The sequence below is a fragment of the Microcaecilia unicolor genome, chromosome 9 (genome assembly GCF_901765095.1).
Source record: "Microcaecilia unicolor chromosome 9, aMicUni1.1, whole genome shotgun sequence".
In the NCBI taxonomy this organism is placed as follows: Eukaryota; Metazoa; Chordata; class Amphibia; order Gymnophiona; family Siphonopidae; genus Microcaecilia; species Microcaecilia unicolor.
The window spans coordinates 45,371,252-45,393,563 of NC_044039.1; the positions used below are offsets into that span (position 1 = coordinate 45,371,252).

At 41.4% G+C, this 22,312-nt stretch overlaps 1 protein-coding gene across 1 annotated transcript in view; it reads left to right on the forward strand.

The window, feature by feature from the left end:
• NINJ2 (ninjurin 2) overlaps positions 1 to 17,742 on the forward strand; it is a 174,498-nt gene extending 156,756 nt beyond the window's left edge. The window contains exons 2-4 of the mRNA XM_030215398.1: positions 3,936 to 4,167; positions 9,949 to 10,137; positions 17,631 to 17,742. Of these exons, the coding sequence (XP_030071258.1) occupies positions 3,936 to 4,167; positions 9,949 to 10,115 (399 nt within the window). The 3' untranslated portion in view covers positions 10,116 to 10,137; positions 17,631 to 17,742. The remainder of the gene's footprint in view (positions 1 to 3,935; positions 4,168 to 9,948; positions 10,138 to 17,630) is intronic.
• The last annotated feature ends 4,570 nt before the right edge of the window (positions 17,743 to 22,312 follow it).

A 22,312-nucleotide genomic window follows, 5' to 3' on the forward strand; every position in this document is an offset into this window, starting at 1 on the left:
CTGTTTGGAAAAATATCTAAGTCCATTTGTTAAATGTCTGACATTCTTGCTTCTCCTGTGTCAGCATGATGCCTGTATACTGTCCATTTGGCATAACCCTAATTTTCTTTCATTTGTGAATGAAGGAGGGAGCAGGGAAGCAGTTAGCAGGTGGAGATTTTTTAAATACCTCAAACACTAATATGACTTCAGGAATCAAACATGTCAGAATTTAAAAATAGAATACTAATGATTTTGTGCATTTTAACTATTAACTGAATTGCCTCAATTTAATTTTGTTAGTAGTTCTGTGTTACCTCATCAAGAACTACACAGGGCTTGTGATACCCACAGAATGTTAAATTAGTCTGTAACTTGTGCTTCTGGTGCCCCCTTGTGGATGGCTTGGACCAAGTAAACCAGTAGGGAAAGTGCAGCTTGGATGCTTGCTAGCTCTTCTATGGCCAATTCCTAGCTTCATCATCTGTTCTTGTTATCCAGTCACTCAAAGCAAGATGGTTATGGGAGAAGACATAGGGGTCCTTCAGTTTTGTCATTCTTCTGTCCTGGGGTTTGCCCATTTTTCTGATACAATAGTATGTTTCCCACTGATCTTTTTCATCTCTGTTCAGCCAACACCCTTACAGGGAAGGAATAGATAAGTTGTAGCTGTATTTCTCTGTGAGGCTGAGGAGGTTCAGAATTATTATGTTACTTTATTATATTCCTAAGTTGGTGGCAATATGTATTTTTAGCCAGTGAATTTCTAAGGCATAGGATTCTTGTGCTGTGGGTCCAGAGAAGTGGGCAAACTATGTGACCCTTGGGACCATAAGCTGGCCTTGGAATGTCTATTAATTGGGTTTGGTAATGCCATCTTTTCACCCATTATACTTCTCCCCTTACCCCCCATTCCACGTTGTATCTTCTGTCTGCTGGTTGCAATCCACTGTTCCTGTGAACAGCTGATCTTACTTTTTTATGGCTATCAGTGTAGAAGTCAGGGTTATAATGACAAACATAGGAACACATAATTATAAAGAGGACAGATTGAGCCAGTCCAGATTTTACTTTCATTGAAAGCAATGGAAGCCAGGACTGTCTCAATCTGCCCTCCTTTTACTGGAGCCATATGGAGGGGCATAATCGAACGGGGTCGGCCATCTATAAGGGCGGCCCCCTCTAATGACGGCCCCGTCAAGCGGCATACCTGACTGCATTATTGAAACAAGATGTACGGCCATCTTTCATTTCGATAATATGGTCGGGGCCAGTCAACTCTCAACATTTGGCCCGCCCTTAGAGATCGCCGGCATTAAAGATGGCCGCCATTGGTTTTCGCCAATAATGGAAACTAATGGTGGCCATCTCAAACCCGGCCAAATCCAAGCCCTTTGGTCATGGGAGGAGCCAGCATTTGTAGTGCACTGGTCCCCCTCACATGCCAGGACACCAACCGGGCATCCTAGGGGGCACTGCAGTGGACTTCACAAATTGATCCCAGGTGCATAGCTCCCTTACCTTGGGTGCTGAGCCCCCCAACCCCCCCCAAACCCACTACCCTCAACTGTACAACACTACCATAGCCCTTAAAGGGTAACGGGGGGCACCTAGATGTGGGTACAGTGGGTTTCGGTTGGGTTTTGGAGGGCTCCCATTTACCACCACAAGTGTAAAAGGTAGGGAGGGATGGGCCTGGGTCCACCTGCCTGAAGTGCACTGCAGTACCCACTAAAAACTGCTCCAGGGACCTGCATATTGCTGTGATGGAGCTGGGTATGACATTTGAGGCTGGCATAGAGGCTGACAAAAAAAATGTTTTTTTAATTTTTTTTTGGGTGGGAGGGGGTTGATGACCACTGGGGGAGTAAGGGGATGTGATCCCCGATTCCCTCCGGTGGTCATCTGGTCAGTTCGGGCACCTTTTCAAGGCTTGGTCGTGAACAAAAAGGGGCCGAGTAAAGTCGGCCAAATGCTCGTCAGGGCCGGCCTTCTTTTTTCCATTATCGGCCGAGGCAGGCCATCTCTTAACCACGCCCCTGTCCCACCTTCGGTACACTGCCAACACGCCCCCGTGAACTTTGGCCAGCCCTGTGACGGAAAGCAGTTGAAGCCGGCCAAAATCGTCTTTCGATTATACCGATTTGGCCGGCGTTAGGAGAAGGCCAGCCATCTCCCGATTTGTGTCGGAAGATGGTAACCCTAATTATGGTCAGCAGGAAGGAGGCTTGAGGACAGCAATAATCACTGCATTACTGAGCTTCTCTTCTTTCCTTCTTGTTCAGGCTGGCTGGCAGGTGGAAGAAGTGGCCATAACCTAGGGTCAGCTTCATTCTTGTACTGCCCATATCAACAAAATCCTGGAAAATGACCTAATACAAAGAACCACTATATTTTCTCTGCTACTTCACCACCATGGCCTAAAAATAAACAATGGCCTCAGCTAAGGCCTGGACCATTCTATCCACAGTGCTGCCCAAACCCCAAAAAACAGGTGCTGATGCTTGTAGCCATAGAGGCTGCTGAATAAACCTGGCCATTGATGTAACTAAAGAAAAAAACAACCTCTGGTAGGCCAGGCTACTTGGGGTGGGGCTTGTAGGGAGCATTTTAAGGGGATACGGGAGGAGAAGGAATGTGTAGAGAGATGGAGGAGGCTTTTGTTGCACTGAAGAGGATCGCCATGTTCCTCAACTGGAGCTATAAGGGTATTTCCCAGCTACTGGTGCAGGCAAGAGTCACTAATGTGGCATTTGAAAAAAAAAATGTTTGCACACTCCTGATCCTGAGCTTTTAATGAGTCCTGTAAAACTTGTAAGGGAGGAACGAGAAAGAAACTCATTATGGTCATTCAATGTCTGAATTACAAAGCCAAAGTGTAAGGCAGAAGCTGAAAAATTATTTTTAACTTGCTAGACTAGTACTACACCACAAGATTGAAAACTTGGAAAACCTTTCAAGAAATTTAAATCTGCATCTTTTAAATTTTCCAAAAGACCAATTTGCTACGCCTAGAGATATGTTTGTGAAATTTCTGAAGGAGGTGTACAAGTATTCTGATCAAGCCCTTCCACCTACTCAGAGAATATATTACCTAAAAACTTTGCCAAAATTGAGTAAGAATGTTCCTAAAACTTTAGATAGGACTCTTGAATCATTGGACTTAACAAATATTCTGGAACAATCGAATGAAAACATTGAGGCCAGAGTTACTTTAATTGTTTCATTTGTTTTCTTACAAGACAAAGAAACTCTGTTGAGACTATACTTTAAGAATATACATCCAGAATTTAAGGGTGCTAAAATTTCAATCTTTCCAGATATATCTCGTTGGTCTCAACAGAGGAGAAAGAAATTTCTAGAGATGAAACAAGAATCTCTGGCTATAAAGGCAAAGTTCCAATTGCATTTCCCGTGTAAATGTATGTTGACTATGAATGAAAAAAGATACATTTTCTTTGAGCCTGATCAATTACGTACGTTCCTTGATGCACAAGGCGATAAGGGTTAAGTACATATAAAGAAAGGTTGTATAATTAAGGAGTAACCTCCTGCCGATCCTAAGGTTTATGATTGCTTAAATCCCAACTTCCATGGATTTTCTTTAAACTATCTTGAATCCCTAATTGGTTTTGTGGACTAAAAGCAATTAAGGTGTTATTATTATTATTTGGAAAGATTTTCTTTTGTAATTATATCCTATGGCTGTATCTTATCAAAGATGGTATCTTTTGTACTTAATGAAATAAATAAATAAATAAATTATTTTTAACTCACACCATCACATTTACTCCAGTAAAGCTTTGAAAATTTATATAATGCCTTTTGATCTACCTTTTGAAGTTCTTGTGTTGTAGCTGGTCATCTGATCTTATTAGAAATGAAAATTTCCCAGAAAGGTCATTTTGGAACTAAAGAAATTCTTGCTCATATTTCCTTCCTTTTCACATCCACAGACAGGAAACCCTGGATCAAGAACGAACCTTCCGATCAATATCAACCATTATGCAACAAAGAAGAGCGTAGCAGAGAGCATGCTGGATGTGGCCCTCTTTATGGCCAATGCTACACAGCTAAAGGCTGTGCTTGAGCAGGGGCCCTCGTTCCAGTATTATGCGACCCTTATCGCTCTAATCAGCATCTCCCTCTTCTTTCAGCTGGTCATCGGGATCCTGCTGATTGTCATTGGTAAGTATCCTTCAGGGACTGTACACACATGTAAATTGCTTTGAACTGCTACTGAAAAGGTGCAAGTTAATTCAAATCCAAATCCCTTCGATTTAGAAGGGACCTGTTAGCTTCATGATGCAAGATGGTCTAATACCCTATTGGTGCTCTGGTTCAAAATAGTACTGAAGAGGCAGGGGTATTGCGATCCAAAATATGTTTTCAAATAGGCTTGCTTTTCTGAAGTAGGTTGTGAAAACTGTAAGGGTGTTTATAGCTATTCTGCATGCTGTTTTACATTGCTTAATTTGTAATTCTTCAATTTGTATTTTGTATTTCTTACCTTTTCGTTTCTTTTTACATGCACCAACATATTCATATGTCTCCGTAACATTAATGTGTCAGTAGTGAACATCCCTTATGTATCAATTCTTTCCTGATTTCATTGATACGCCAGTAACCTTGCAAACTGTGTCATTCTTCTTTGAACTTTAATACTGTCATTAATATTTCTTTCTGTTCTCTGATAATGAAAACTGTGAACATAGTCCAGATGGATACTTAGCAAGGCCTTATTCAAAAGTAGATTACTCCTGGGCCTCTATGCTAGAAACCTTGATGGCTTTCAGGGTGACTCCCAACTCTGTTATGACCTTCTGCTTGGAACTTTTATTATTTATTTGCAACCACCCTTCTGATGAATGGCTCTTCAAGGTGCTTAACTATATATATCCACACAAAATAAAACAAATATTACAATATAAAATATAAAATATAAAAGACATAGGCAATATCTATAATTCAGTGCAGACACAGAGTATAAATTCATCAAAGTCTTCAAAATCACTGTTTTCCATTGTCTCGTATCTTACCATGGGTTCGTCCACGAAATCCCCTACTATGCCCTCAGCTAATGACTTGGCCTCCTATTTCATTACTAAAATTAGCTCTCTATGCACCTCTTTTCAGCCTAATATGCCAACTCACAATGCAAATTAGATATTTGCCCCATTAGCCTACTAAGATCTGTCCCCAAACAATTCAAAAAAGACCTCACGAACCATGTAAACCATAGACTTCAAAATGGTCTCTTTCCCACGGAGAAAGGAAACATCCTACTTACTCCGCTGCCAAAAGATGCTAAGAAAGGTACAATGGACCTAACCAATTATCGCCCAGTAGCATCTATCCCGCTCATAACCAAACTAATGGAGGATATAGTGACTAAACAACTCTCTGATTACCTAAATAAACACTCAATTTTACATGAATCTCAATCAGGATTTTGGTCAAATCACAGCAACGAAACTGTACTAGTATCTGCAATGAACTCATTCAAACAAGCAATTGCAACTGGTAACAACATACTCCTCCTACAATTCGACATGTCCAGTGCCTTCGATATGGTTAACCATGAAATACTACTACACATACTAGAATACTTCGGAGTAGGAGGTACAGTTCTCAGATGATTCAAAGGATTCCTCACTACAAGATCATACCAAGTAACAACGAATGCGGACATATCACCCCTATGGATACCGGAATGTGGAGTTCCCCAAGGTTCCCCCTTATCACCAACTCTCTTCAACCTAATGATGATACCTTTCGCCAAACTTCTAGCCAATCAAAACCTTAATCCCTACATATATGCAGACAATGTCACGATTTACATCCCGTTCAAACACGATCTAAATGAAATCACCAACGAGATCAACCAAAGCCTACAAATAATGCACTCCTGGGCGGATGCATTCCAGCTAAAACTCAACGCAGAAAAAACACAATGTCTTGTACTCACCTCACAACACAACAAAAATAACTACTTCACTATAACCACACCTTACTGCTCTCTCCCCATTGCACAAAACCTGACAATTCTTGGAGTTACCATTGACCGAAACCTCACACTTGATGCTCATGTGAAGAACACAACGAAAAAGATGTTCCACTCCATGTGGAAACTCAAAAGAGTAAAACCTTTCTTCCCGAGATACATATTCCGTACCTTAGTACAATCAATGGTAATAAGTCATCTGGACTACTGCAACGCACTGTACGCTGGCTGCAAAGAACAGACTATCAAAAAACTCCAAACAGCTCAGAATACTGCCGCCAGACTCATATTTGGAAAACCCAAATACGAAAATGCAAAACCCTTAAGAGAGAAACTTCACTGGCTCCCACTTAAGGAACGCATTGCATTCAAAATCTGTACAATTGTACACAAAATCATCCACGCAGATGCCCCAATCTACATGCTAAACCTCGTGGACCTCCCTCCCAGGAATGCCATAAGATCATCCCGCAAATTTCTCAACCTGCACTTCCCCAGCTGTAAAGGACTAAAATACAAGCTGTTACATGCCACCACCTTCTCTTACATGAGCACGCAGCTGTGGAACGCACTGCCTACAGCCCTGAAAGCTATTGATGAGATAACTAACTTCCGCAAATCTTTGAAGATACATCTCTTCAACAAGGCATATTAAGAGAACCCATACCCTATACAACATTACCACACCAATATTTCCAATTATTAAAGTCCACCTTCCACACTATCCTGTCTAACACCTTTGTGTTCTCTCTTCCCTTACTTAATCTCTATACAATACTAAGTGTAACTGATATCATGTAATGACTATGCCATAAAAAACTATGTAAGCCACATTGAGCCTGCAAATAGGTGGGAAAACGTGGGATACAAATGCAATAAAATAAATGTAAATAGTGCATTGCATGTTCCGATCTCACCACTGCTTCATCATGCTGAGAGGCCTAGGCTATCAATGGAATGGGGCACTTTTTCAGCCCCTACAGTTCATCAGCTCTCTAACATAGTACATTCCATGCATATAACCACCTGTTTACTAGACCCTTTACCCTCCAAATGGATCCCATGGTCTCTTATCACTATGTCTCCAAGTGGTCTCCAAGTGGTCTCTCAGTCTAACTTTAGGTCATGTCCCTACTCCCTAGAAATGAACTGCTATCACTCCAATAGTTAAAAAAAAAAATCAACCTCAGATCCTTTATGTCTGGCCAACTATAGTCCAGTTTCTAATCTTCATTTTATTGCCAAAATAGCCAAAAAGGTTGTCTTTGATCAACTGCTCTTCCATTGTGAACATTCAGCCCTATTTCACCCATGACAAACAGGCTTTAGGAATCATCATAGCACAGAAACTACCATTACAGTATTTCTGAGCTAACTACATTCCTCTTTGGACAGGGGAGGTATAGTTTTGTCTCTTTAGATCTCTCGGCCACTTTTGACCTACTTAACCATTCCCTTCTGATTTCCCATTTACCAGAAATTAGATTGAGCAGTACTGTGTTAACTTGGTTTGCCTCTTATCTCACTGACCAATCTTTCCTAGTTTCGACCTCCTCCTCTACCTCCCTTGAACATTCCGTTTGTTGCAGAGTCCCTCAAGTCTTCATTCTTTCACCTCTCCTCTTGCTGCATTAATTCAGGATCACAATATAAAGTTTTGTTTCTATGCTTTGTTTATATTCTGCTTATTTTTCCCTCCTCTCCTATAAATCCCAAACTCCGTGGATTGCAAAACTGCTTAGATGTTCTCACTTCCTGGCTACATACACATAGACTTGTTTTGAACCCATCTAAAACAAGCACCTGTTGGGTCACAGGTTTCCATCCAAAACCTTTGATTATTTCACATCTCTTTAATATGTCTCTGCCTACTGTTGATTCTTTTCGTTACCTGGACGCAGTTTTTGATGCAGGACTTACTTTCCCTTAGCAAGTCTCGCAAATTGTTAAATTCGGGTTTGTGTCACTGCGCAAATTCCGTTCCATCTGTAATTGCCTAGACTTTTCCTCATTACACACCCTTATTCACGCACTCATAATTTCGACATTTGATTATTGTAATTTGGTCTATGCAGATATTTCAAAGAGCCAAACTACCAGACTTCAAACCCTGCAAAATTCATTCAGGGCCTGGAAATATGATCGGGTAACTCCACTCTTAGCTACTATTCACTGATTACCAGTCCACCTACATTTCATTTTCAAAATCCTCTGCCTTACACATAAGGTTCATTTCATTGTTTGTCCAACCTACCTCTTGTCCCTTGGCGTATACCATATACACCATATTGACAACTAAAATCCATTGATGCTCACTGCCTTGTACCTCCAATGAAAGTGCTCTATGAATCTACATATAACTCTGCCTTCTTCTTCTTCTTGTCCCGCAAACTGTGGAATGATCTACCCCCTAATATTAGGTTAGAAGTCTCCTTTAAGGAGTTTAAGTTGAAAATCCACTTTCTTATACAAGTTTTTGGCCGTATACTACTACTACTACTTATCATTTCTAAAGCGCTACTAGACGTACGCAGCACTAGTAGCGCTTTAGAAATGATAAGTAGTAGTAGTAAGTAGTAGTAGTAGTAGTATATGGCCGAAAACTTTAATTGCAGACTCCTTAATTGCAGCTGGTATAGAACTAGTAGAAGTAAATTGATTTTGTACTCATTGCAAAAGTACAAAGACTAGGGGACACTCAAGGAAGTTACATGGAAATGCTTTTAAAATAAATAGGAGGACATATTTATTCACTCATCAAATAGTTAAGCTCTGGAACTCTTTGCCGGAGGATGTAGTAACAGCGGTTAGTGTATCTGGTTTTAAAAAAGGTTTGGACAAGTTCCTGCAGGAAAAGTCCATAGTCTGCTATTGAGACAGACATGGGGAAGCAACTGCTTGCCCTGGGATTGGTAGCATGGAGTGCTACCATGATTTGGGTTTCTGCCAGGTACTTGTGATCTGGCTTGACCACTGATGGAAACAGGATACTGGACTTGATGGACCATTGCTCTGACCCAGTATGTTAATAGAGTTATTTTCTTTTTTCTTTTCTTTTTATTGAATTTAAACATTTACAAGTTATACACTTGATTCCAGTAATATAGAGCTAATATTTTCCAAATAGAACAGGGTGAATGAAGGAAATTTGCCCAATTAACCAAATAAAAAAGGGCTAACCCATTCAGTATCTTAAATAATAATAAAAAACAAACAAACTACAAAGCCCTTGCCTCAGCTGGAAGCCAGTGCAACTTTCTTAAGAGGGGAGTGACTGATTCAAACCTGGAAACCATAAATATCAAACGTGCAGCAGTATTCTGCAATAACTGCACTCTTTTTACCAACTTCTTTGAACAGCAGACAAATACAATATTACAATAGTCTAAGTTTACTCAATACTTTGAATTACAGTATAACATACATGAGTGACTACACGAAACATTAAACAAATTAACATGAGGAAGAGGATGAATAGAAGAGCTGCATAATTGTATACTAAAGATTAATATAGTCTGACAGTCTTTTCCGTAGGACCAGACTGATACTGGTAATAGAATATGATGACAAAGGGAAAGGGAATGGGACTTGATATACCGCCTTTCTGTGGTTTTTGGAACTACATTCAAAGATGACAAGATCCATCTTGTCTGACCTTTCCCCCTCTTTACTGTACTATCTCAGATCCTGCTTGGTCCCTGTCTCTGCCCTTCCTTCTCCTCTGACAAAGACCCTCTGTGCTTGTTCCAGGCTGTCTTAAATTCCATAGTCTCTAAATTCTTGCCTTCTATCTGGCAAGTGCAGTGCCCTCAGCATTATGTGAGGCTAACAATCTCACTTGTCTGGATCTCAGAGAGGGTTTGAATTCTTTCTGTGTCTCTTATGGTGACACATTGCCCTCTGGGCAACCTGACCCACCCAGACGCAGATGGGATTCTAAATTCTTTCAACTTATGTCTTTACAGCTCGAATAAATCTAAATGAAGTTTCGAATCAACCACGTCTCAACATACTCAATAATATTGCCACAGCCCTGGTGTTCATCACTGTTGTTATCAACATCTTCATCACAGCATTTGGGGTGCAGAAAACAGGGTTATACCCTACAGGATATAAGGCTCACAGACCCTAGCGAACGCAACACAAGGACCCAGGTAAGGAGCTGATCTGTAGCTGTTATAAGCTTTGCACCCTTAGTGCCATTGAATATATATACAGCATATATACATCATTTAACTGAAAAAAATTCTATAATTGCATTCCTGCTGAAAATTTACTGCATTGTGCTTAACCAGACCCAACACTGTCATTTTCCCAGTGTTGGGTCTGGTTAAGCACAGTGCAGTAAATTTTTAGCAGGAATGCAATTATATAAGGGAGCAAATCTATAATTGGGTGCAATGAGTTAGGTGCCCCGATGGCACCTGCTGACCAACCCTTCTATAATAGTTATAAGTGGGAAACATGCCCATGTCCTGCCCATGCCCCGCCCACATGCACACCCCTTGCAGGCATGCACTAATGCACTTCTGCGCTACTTTGTAGAATAGCACAACCCAGTCCTGAGGGCACGCCTAGCTAGTCAGGGTATTCAGGTCATCTCCATTGAATTCAGTGCCATATATCTATTGCTGATACAATTATATTACTAAACTCATTCAAATAAATATACTGTAATAGCCTGGTCACAATCCCTCTGGGGTGGTGGCTGGCTCGCCAGTAATCCTCCTTTCTGAGTTTCCAAAACTCCAGGATTTTCAGCAATCCCAATCCTCCCTTCAGTAGTCCATGCATCCAGTCTTTCCGGGCAACACAGTTTTTAGTTCAAGTTTGTTTATTCTTCTCTTCTCCTTCCCTATCACAGCCCCATTCACTTAGGCAATATCCTAGGCAGTTTCAAAAAGGAAAAGAAACCACAGCAAAAGCAACCCCCCCCCCCCCCTCTATAAATCCCAGTCCAGAGTTCAGTCCTCCTGGTTTCGGTTTTTTAAAGTCTATTCTTTTGAGCATTGGAGCCGACTCTGTGGGTGCTGTGGGTGCTTGAGCACCCCCAATATTGAGAAAATTCCTTGTATGTGTCCAGAGAGAGGTTATTTCTATTGGGCTTAGCACCCCCAATAATTTTGAAAAGTTGGCTCCTATGCTTTTGAGTGGTTGCAGGATGGCAGTACACCTCCCTCTACACAGCTATATGACTCCTGTGACCACCCACTGCCCTCAAACCTCTGCAACCCTCCACCAGAGTACAATCACAGTCCATATCCAACTGCTCCTCCAAACTTGGCAATCCTGTACTCTCTCCTTCTCCTTCCTCCAAAATCTCCATTAACTCTGGCTCCCTCACAGCCTGCCGGTTAGTTCGCCCCACCCCCTTGCAGGTGGAAGGTATCTTGTATTGATTTCTGAGCCACAGAAATTGAGTCTTCTCATCTCTGCTCCCCCTTCTGGACATTGATTGCCATAGCGGCTGCTCCCTCCTCTCTTCCCTTCCACCTCCCCAATGTACAGTCCCTGGCAGGTTTTTGAGTGCACCTTCCTGCTTCCCCTTCCTAATACCTTCTGGGACGTGTGGTTCGGCCCCACACCTTATTTTACCGGGCCTCATCACATACCCCCTTCCTCAAATAATTGCGACTCCCTGCTCCATCTAGTACTTCTATGGGGGGAGTTCGCAATTCAGGACAGAGCATCCTGTGTAGTTTTTCCGCCTGATGTTGAATTTCAAATGAAAAAGCTTGTAAAGCCAAATACCACCGGGTAAGCCTGGCATTCTGCCCCTGCATTTGTTGGAGCCATTTCAAGGGAGCGTGGTCAGTAACTAGGACAAATGGGTTCCCCTGGAGATAGTACTTCAAAGCTTCTATGGCCCCTGATGTGTGCAGGTATAGAACTGCCTTTGAAATGTAAAATCAGGTTTGGATTTAGGTGTAGACAACTACCTAGGGGATGAAACTGTGAAGGTATTAAATATCTATGCTACTTGGGAGCCTGATTCCACTTGGTTTAGGACTATGATCTTTGATCTCTGGGGGAGAAACTTTCTCTCCTCACTGGTCTCTAGTCCTGCCTACAGGCATCTACATGTTAAATCTGAACTTATGTATAAGTGCCACCATTGATTGAACATATATTAAGTGGACAACTTATGTGTTTAAGGTTATGTCTGCTATTGATGTGGTCAGACTTCGACAGATATTCTTTTGGCCAGCCCCGAAACACCCCTAACCTCATGTCCACCAAAACAGATAAAGTTGCTAAAGAGTTACAAGTTAGCTAAAGATTATCCATTCCCCAGGCTGTAGTATTTTTTAAAAAGCTACTTACTGCTGACCAGATAAATGGCCCATTATAGGCGCTCATTGTGGTGCCTATTTTAAGCCTATTCTATGAAAAAAAAGACACCTACATTTTTTTATGGAATACTACTACTACTACTTATCATTTCTATAGCACTATAAGACATACACAGCACTGTACACCATACACAAAAAAGACAGTTCCTGCTCAAAAAGCTTACATCTAGATAAGACAGGCAGACAGACAGAACAATTAAGGGTAAGGGAATAAAGTGGTGAGGATAAAAGGACAGGGCAAGTGAGGGTTAGGAGTCAAAAGCAGTATTAAAGAGGTGGGCTTTAAGTTCGGACTTGAAAACGGCCAAAGACGTACAGGCTTGGGAAGTCTATTCCAGGCGTGAAGTGCAGCAAGATAAAAGGAACAGAGTCTGGAATTAGCAGGAGAAGGGGGCAGATAAGAGAGATTTATCGACAGAACGGAGTACCCGAGGGGGGGCCGTAGGAAGAGACAAGAGTGGAGAGGTACTGGGGAGCGGCAGAGTGAATGCACTTATAGGTCAATAAGAGAAGTTTGAATTGAATGCAGAAATGGATAGGGAGCCAGTGAAGTGACTTAAGGAGAGGGCTAATGTGAGCATAGCGACTTTGGCGGAAAAAGAGTCGCACAGCAGAGTTTTGGACTGATTGAAGAAGAGAGAGATGGCTAAGAGGAAGGCCGGTGAGAAGCAGGTTACAATAATCAAGACGAGAGGTGATAAGAGTGTGGATAAGGGTTCTGGTAGCGTGCTCAGAGGTGAAGGGACGGATTTTGCTGATGTTATAGAGAAAGAAATGACAGGTTTTGGCAATCTGCTGAATGTGAGCAGAGAAGGAGAGAGTGGAGTCAAAGATAACCCCAAGGTTACGGGCAGATGAGACAGGGAGAATGAGAGTGCCATCCACAGAAATAGAGAAAGGAGGGAGAGGAGAGGTAGGTTTAGGGGGAAAGATGGTTTTGGCCATGTTAAGTTTCAGATGACGTTGAGACATCCAGGCAGCGATATCAGATAGGCAGGCTGACACATTGGTCTGGATGCTGGTTGAGATTTTGGGGGCAGAGAGGTAGATTTGGGAGTCATCAGCATAGAGATGGTATTGAAAGCCATTGGATGATATCAGAGAGCCAAGGGAAGAAGTGTAGATGGAGAACAGGAGAGGACCGAGAACAGAACCCTGAGGTACACCGATTGATAGAGGGATAGAAGTGGAAGAGGATCCACCAGAGTGTACACTAAAGGTGCAAAACGAGAGGTAGAAGGAGAACCAGGAAAGAACAGAGCCCTGGAATCCAAATGAAGACAGCGTATCAAGGATTAGGCTGTGATCAACAGTGTCAAAAGTGGCGGATAGATCGAGAAGGATGAGGATAGAATAGAGACCTTTGGATCTGGCCAGGAATAGGTCGTTGGAAACTTTTTAAAGTGCAGTTTCAGTTGAATGAAAAGGGCGAAAGCCAGATAGGAATGAGTCAAGAACAGCTTGAGATGAGAGAAAGTCAAGACAGCGGCGGTGAACGGCGCATTCAAGTAACTTGGAAAGGAAGGGGAGGAGGGAGATGGGCCGATAGTTGGAAGGACAGGTAGGGTCAAGTGAAGGCTTCTTCAGGAGCGGTGTGATCACAGCATGTTTGAAGGCATCAGGAATGGATGGCAGAAATATGCATATACTAAGGTAAGTTCAGTTATACCTGTCCTATAGCTGATGTAAATACCTACACCTAGAGGTTAGCATGTGTGTAAATGTGAGAATATTATAATTTATACACATAGAAACATAGCAAAATGTAGGCAGATAAAGATCATATGGCCTATTCAGTCTGCCCATTCTTGCCATCTACTCTCTCTGTCACTTCCTTAGAGATCTTATGTACTTCTCCCAAGTTTCTTGAATTCAGATATTGTTTTTGTCTCCTCCACTTCCGACAGGAGGCCATTCCATAAAGTCATCACCCTTTCCATGAAGAAAGTTTTCCTCAGGTTACTTCTGAGTCTATCCCCTTTCACCTTCATCCTATGCCCCCTCATTCCAGAGCTTCCTTTCAATTGAAAGAGAATCACCTCCTAAGAATTTATGCCACATAGGTATTTAAATGTCTCTGCATTATATCCCTTCTCCCGCCTTTCTTCCAAAGTATATATATTGAGATCTTTAAGTCTGTCTCCATACACTTTATGACAAAGGCCGCTGACCATTTTAGTAGCTCTGCCCAAATCCATCCGTGCTCATGCTTACTCGAAAAGTATGTGTCATCAAATCACGTGCATACTTTTCTGCTAGTATAAGAAGACATTTACATACCTTCCTGCCACCTGAAACTAAACAACTCCTTATAGATTTACATTACTTCCTATGTGTAATGGAGAAGTAGCCCTATTTTTGTGGGAAGGGCATCCTACATATAAGCCTGCAGGCCAATGCACCTGCCTGAGATTTTTTTTTTTTACATTTGTACCCTGCGCTTTCCCACTCATGGCAGGCTCAATGTGGCTTATATGGGGCAATAGAGAGTTAAGTGACTTGCCCAGAGTCACAAGGAGCTGCCTGTGCCTGAAGTGGGAATCGAACTCAGCTCCTCAGGACCAAAGTCCACCACCCTAACCACTAGGCCACTCCTCCACTCAACAACAGTTCAACAACATTCTTTACATTATTAGCTAGGTACACATGAACTTGCAATTGATTAGGGTTCAAATTTGGCTCTGTAAATATACATTCTCTTTCATGGTTTATTTAGACTTGTTATACTGTCCAAACTGATGCGCATAACTGGGCGACGTACAATACAAAAATTTAGAAACAGTAAGGAACTACAATTATATATAGGACAGAAAGCATACACACAGAGGGGTAGAAGTCAGTCAACATCCAAGCCTACATACATACAAGATGATAGAATTCAGTCAATCATCTAAACTAAAACGTACAAATTAAATAAAATTCAGAGAGTAACTATCTTATAGAGGATGCAGTACTAGAAAGGACGATCCTCACCCCAAATATACATCAGGTATCAAACGCCTGACCAAACAGCCAGGTTTTGAATGCTATTTTGAACTCCTTTAGTGAAGAAATGCCACAGATTCAGAAGCAAGTTGTTCCACATAAACAGAGCTAAAAAATAAAAATGTGGAGTGTCTTGTAGTCTCGAGTCAAGCTTGTTTTGGTCCAGGATGACTGCTAAAATTCAAGCTGAGAGCCACCATCAATGATAGTGATATTTAATTTATTTAAAATATTGATAACCCACTCAATCTAAAGTGTTATAGGCAGCTTACAATGGATACATTCACAATATTATAAGTAACATAACTAACACAAAATAAACAATAATCACATTGAATTCTCTAGTTTCATGTTAATCTTAGTATCACCTTCAGTCATGTAAATTGTCTCTATATTCTCCAGGATAATTCAGTTTATCTCCATCCAAAGGCACATCAGTCACCAAATGCTTCTCGAAACAATACAGTTTTTAACTCCCGTTTAAACTGTTTTACTGATGTCATAATTCTGATGTTCACAGGCAATTAGTTCCACAATAAATCTGAAATCAGAATTGCACCCTTTTCTTATTTTAATGTTTATTTTGCTCTCTTCAGTGTTATTTTACTAAGTGACTAGCAGTGGCTACATATGGAAATTCTAGAGAACACTACAGTTTATAAAAGAAGTACCACAATAAATGGAAATATATATGGGCTGTTCTCAAATTTGTCTTAGGGGGAGTGCCAGCCACTCAGGCATTCAAGCTACCCACAATTAATATTCATGAGATAAATGTGCATACAATGGAGACAATTTATGAAAATCTTTTTCATATATATTCGTTGTGGATAGCCTGAAAGCCTGAGTGGCTTGTGCTCACCAGGACGGGTTTGAGGTCTGTTTCATATCAGTGTTTAGACTTCAGCATGGAGAGATATCATAAGGTTTAAAGAAACCATGACCAAATCCAACTCAAAAGACACATATCAGGGCAGGCATCATTATCTAGAAAAAAAATAGCTAAGAGGGTAGACTTGTTTGAGCTTGTGTGGCAACCACATTAATTTAAGCACCACTGCTGATGCTTAAATTAGTATATTCACATAGACACTTTAAACCCAATGCTAATAACTCATTAGTGTTAGTAGATGGTTTGTTTTTTATAGACCTCAGTGGCGACACTTTTGACATGGGCAGCAAATCAATTTCTCTGAATCTTTTCATAACGTTGTATTCAAAATAATTTGAAAGAAAAAAATACTTTTGTGTATTTTCTTAATGCCAAACACAGACATGCACCATGTTTCACTTATCGCTGCTTCGGGGTGTGGTCCACTTCCACTGCAGATATAAAACCAGACACACTTTACAAAAACATGCTCAAACCATGTATTATATAAAAAAAAAGTAGTATTACATGTGTTTACCTGCTCAAACATCACATTTGTACACTCTTCACCGCTCCCTTTTCAAATGAACTTACTGTGTGATTGCACTATATGCTATAAATAATCTCGTTGGCTCAGCAGACCAATGGGTTACTTGATGTCACATTAAAGACAACCAATTGAGCTCTTGATTCGAGCCTTTAGGGGCTATTGTGTCTAGAGATGAGCCATGGGAGGTGAGTTGCCCATGTGAAAAAAAGTCACCTCTGAGGTCTATTAAAAAACCGTGTACTCACACTAATGAGTTATTAGCATTGGATTTACAGTGTCTGCATTGATTCATTACCCCTGCACTTTTTGTTTAGACCATTCAAAGTAAGTTAATATATTTGGCACAGCTTTCAGTAGAGTTAACAACACTCAGTATATAGATTATGTGGGCATTGTACTGGCACTCTCTGTTTAATAAAAGCTAAATATATCATGTCATTCAGATTGTGGCTGAATATCACCAGATAATTTTAAAGTTTGCTCTCACTCCATCCCAAACCTGATTTCATATTATGCAAATAGAATTAGGCTATATACAGTAACACAGTAAATGATGGCAGTTAGACTGGCATGGTTTATCCAATCTGCCCAAGAAGGCAGCCAGAGCTGTACCCACTTCTCTGTACTGGTTATAATCAAACACTGGCTGACAATTTGCCATCATGCCAACCACAGATTTTTGTCCCAATACCATCTGTATGATTTAAATAAACACATGGATTGAGATGTTATACATTCACGACCACCAATGCACACATGTTCTTTTGAATACTGGACTGATTGTTACTGTGATCACTGAGGTGAGCATGCAGAAAAAAGACAGGGTGGAGGTGAGACATGTGCACTGAACATGGATTTATTAATTTCTCTGTTTTATTCTCTTTCCAGACTACCTGCCTTTATGAACGACATTGACACCTTTGTGCTACAGGGTCTGGTTCTGAGACCTTTTCCAATTTGAATGACTTCCTTCTTTGTGAACACTCTTCCATAATTTAATTCTTTGCTTCTAATATTCCAATAAAGCTGAGGTCTCTTATATCTGAACATTGTTGCATTAAACATATTAATCTGATTGGTACATTAGAAAGGCAGAAGGGTTGTGAAGTTCCTTTCTTATCCAATTTTTCATTTCTTGCTATGTTTTCATCAAGATGAGCTTTCTAGAAATATATGTAAATATGTTCCAAGGTCAGAAAAATCAAGCCACATTCTGAGTTCTCAAATATAGAATTCAGTTTTTGTATTCTAATATTAACTAATTTAAGGTCTAATTAGTTTTCCTGCATATTTTATAAATTGAATCCTGGCTTCTTCTCACACCTGTTCTTGGCAATTCAGTTCCCTTTGCTAGCTGGAAGTTGCAAGAAAAGTGTGCTTGAAGGCTTAGCTCCACAATGCTTTTGAGTACAGCAAAGATTGCCGCCTGCAGTGGGCAGCTGTCATCTGTCACTGTAACCAGGGTCTGAAGATAGAAGCTGTATGACTTATGACTTGACAGTTGTGAGTACTTAATCAGTATGCTACCCCACCCTTACCACTAAACAAGACTAGATAAGAATTCTCGGGACTAAACCCATTAATGCAGATTTTAAACCAGATGGTGATACCAAGCCAAACAACATAAGCAAATGGCCTGAGGCTTTCACAACTTGGCAGGCCGATGCTCAGAACTGCCATGGTAAACCAACAGCACAGAAACCATATTGCCGGAACAGTGTAGGAGCCTAGCTTGCCAATGTTCAAAGGAAATGATATTCAAATTATATGCGCACTGTAAAAGTGAAAGCAAGGGGGGGGAACGTGCTTGGTGCATGTGCAGAAGAGTTTCGTGGTAAGCTCAGCTCTTGTGCGCGTGCACCTATCAAACCAAAAGTGAAGCACACATTGGCATCTGTTTTCTGCACCTTTAAATGTAAGCGTTTCAATTTTTTAAAACTTGAAAGGCTTATATTTAAACGCAGGAAACAGGCGCCAATATATGCTTTCACTTTTGGGTTTGCTCTGACTCACATACATTCGTTTCTCACTACCAGCACTTAGAGGCTTGAATGGGCTTCCTTCTGCTTCCAAATTATATAAAACCCGGCAGATTTTAAAGAAAGAATCATAAGAAATTCTCTCTTCAAACACCCTAATGCAGCATTTCCTAAATTGTGTGCTGTGGCAAATTCACAGGGGTGCCACGGAAAGGGAGGCATAATAGGTGCACACTGACTGGTCTCCTGCTCCTGTGAGCTGGGACCCGGGTTATTGCGTGTTAAGTGTAACTCTGCTCTGCCGCTGGCCACAGGTCAGGTTGGCTCCTTCTTCTTCTCACTGTCTTCCTTCCCACTGCCCCATCATATTATTTTCAAAAATTTTGGAACTGGTGTACAAGATTCACCAAGCCCAAGAGCCACCACATTTATCTCGATTACTGATTCCATACACTATTCAAAGACTGCTTTGATCTTTCTCCCAGAATTTACTAGTGATACCAACATTTTCATGAACATATTAGGAAAGCCATATTTTCAGTACAGGGTCTAGAGCACTGGAATAAACTACCACATTCCCTCCAAAATCAGACTTCCCTTCCAGGCTTCAAAGCAGAACTCAAGACATTTTTATTCACTGATGCTTTCTCCTAATGTTCTCTCAGGAGTCGAAGGGAATAGAGCCTGAATAGTGCATGAATGAATCCAATGCCCCACATCACCTACCTTTTCTCTTTCCCCTCAATCTATCCTATCACATTGTAGTTCTTCCCCTTTTCCCCATTATGTGCCATGTGTTGTTATTACATTCATACCCTAATCCTGCTGGCTATATGTTTAGTATGTAAGCTGCCTAGACACAAATTTTGATAGGCGGGATAATAAACCCCTTAATAAACTTGAAACTTGATAAACTTGATAACATATTCTCAATTATATAAATTGGGTCCCATCTGACAGTGGCCAGCATTTCACATCATTTCACATAGAGGGGGATAATCGAACGGGGACGACCATCTCTAAGGGCGCCCATCTCTGAGAAATCCCACGAAGGAGTGGGGCATCCCGTATTATCGAAACAAGATGGGCATCCATCTTTCATTTCGATAATACGGTCGGGGACGCCCAAATCTCAACATTTAGGTCGACCTAAATGTTGAGATGGTTGATCTTAGAGATGGGCGACCTCGGTTTTCACTGATAATGGAACCGAGGATGCCCATCTCAAAAACGACCAAATTCTAAGGTCTTGGTCGTGAGAGAGCCAGCATTCGTAGTGCACTGGTCCCCCTTACATGCCAGGACACCAGCCGGGTACCCTAGGGGGCACTGCAGTGGACTTCACAAATTGCTCCCAGGTGCATAGCTCATACCTTGGGTGCTGAGCCCCCCAAAACCCACTCCCCACAACTGTACACCACTACCATAGCCCTTAGGGATGAAGGGGGGGCACCTAGATGTGGGTACAGTGGGTTTCGGGTGGGTTTTGGAGGGCTCACATTTACCACCACAAGTGTAAACAGGTAGGGGGGATGGGCCTGGGTCCACGTGCCTGAAGTGCACTTCACCCACTAAAAACTGCTCCAGGGACCTGCATACTGCTGTGATGGAGCTGGGTATGACATTTGAGGCTGGCATAGAGGCTGGAAAAATGTTTTTAAAGTTTTTTTTTGGGTGGGAGGGGGTTGGTGAGCAATGGGGGAGTAAGGGGAGGTCATCCCCGATTCCCTCTGGTGGCCATCTGGTCAGTTTGGGCACCTTTTCACAGCTTGGTCGCAAGAAAAAATGGACCAAGTAAAGTCAGCCAAGTGCTCATCAGGGACGCCCTTCTTTTTTCCATTATCGGCCGAGGACGCCCATCTCCTAATCATGCCCCAGTCCCACCTTCGCTACGGTGCCAACACGCCCCCATGAAGTTTGGTCGTCCCCGCGATGGGAAGCAGTTAAGGATGCCCAAAATCGGCTTTCGATTATGCCAATTTGGGCGACCCTGAGAGAAGGACGCCCATCTCCCGATTTGTGTCGGAAGATGGGCGCCCTTTTCTTTCGAAAATGCCCCTGATAGCGTCACCAGAGATTTTTATGAACTTGGCTATAAACGTCCCCCCCTTTTTTTTTAGAGGGGGGCCATCATGAAAAACTGCTCGGATACTAAGGTCACCATGAACTGAAAACATTTGGGAACCACTGCCCTAATGCCTGCTCTGAGCTGCCATTAATTTTTCAGCAGTAATGCGGCTTTGTTTTGTGCGCTGTTCCCTAAGCACTGGGAGGGAATAGGAAATGACCTCATTAACTTCTGTTTGACTGCATTAGCATACTATTTGTGCTAATCTTTGGTGTGCTCATTGTCTCCCATGCTAGAGCCCCTAAGCATTCTGCGCTCACTAATTGTGGGCACTAGTTTGAAGCTAATTGCTTCTAGCACCCACTTTTGGTTCTGAGCATCGGCCTGCCAGAGAGTGGAATTACATTTTTTTTTCTTTTGAAAATGTCATTGCTGTCTACAGATAGATGCCCACTGCCAATGTCCTCTTATTTTTTATTGATGCTCTTGGTCATTGTGTATTTTATAGATTCAGCAACCATATTATTTTTAAATTAACTTAGGTGATCAGAAATTAGAGGAAATCATCTGCTCATTCTGTAGTATTATTGCTGGATAGAAAAGCAATACAATCACAATCACTGAATTTACCGGTTTGTCAGCTTATTGGCATTCAAACAACTGAAAACCACACAAATAGCAATAACTTTCTTGAACTGCAGAGGTGATTGTTACATGAATGATTACCTTGAATCTTATTCACCAATATGGGGGTGATTTTAAAACTCACTTACCTGCATAAGACAGAGGTTTATGTGCAGAAATAGCTTATTTTAAATTTCCCAGGCGTTATATGTGGGTAAAAGTATGCACATAAGTTTACTTGAACCAAGTGGAAGATAATTTTATAACAGGCTGCCTAACTTGTGTGGCTAGTATGTGCAAAAGTTACACCAATTTTCAAAGGGGAAAGTATAAACATATTTCCATTTAAAAATTACTCCATATTCACGTCTGCCGTTTTCTGTTTTTAGAACCTCTTTTGCAAAACATGCGCTTACATCCCGATAAACATGGCATTCATTGACGATATCTTTTTAATGTTGACCCACCCTGAGATTGGCAGGCTTTAAATTGAACTTTGAGAAAATGATCATCATTCCTATTAATATGCCCCCTGAACGATAGATCAGACTGAATGTACCTTTCCAGCAAGGGGGACACACACACCCTCTTCTAGATATCTTGAAATCCAATTTCCTAGTATGTTAACATAGAATTGGGTGCATTTGCCTTTAAATGTGATGGGTCACCTTACTTTATTTCAGATGGTCATTTTACCAAAGTGGTTATATGTTTTTCAGACGGTGCCCTTACTACTTTGTAGAAAAGACCATTTTTTGTTACAGCATGAGCTATGGGGCTTTTTTTTATAGCAAGGTGGTAAACTGCACTTTAAATATATTATGCTTATCTATCCACCAAGATGCAGGGGTCTATGTTTACCAGATTTAGGGGTCCTTTTACTAAGGTGCGCTGAAAAT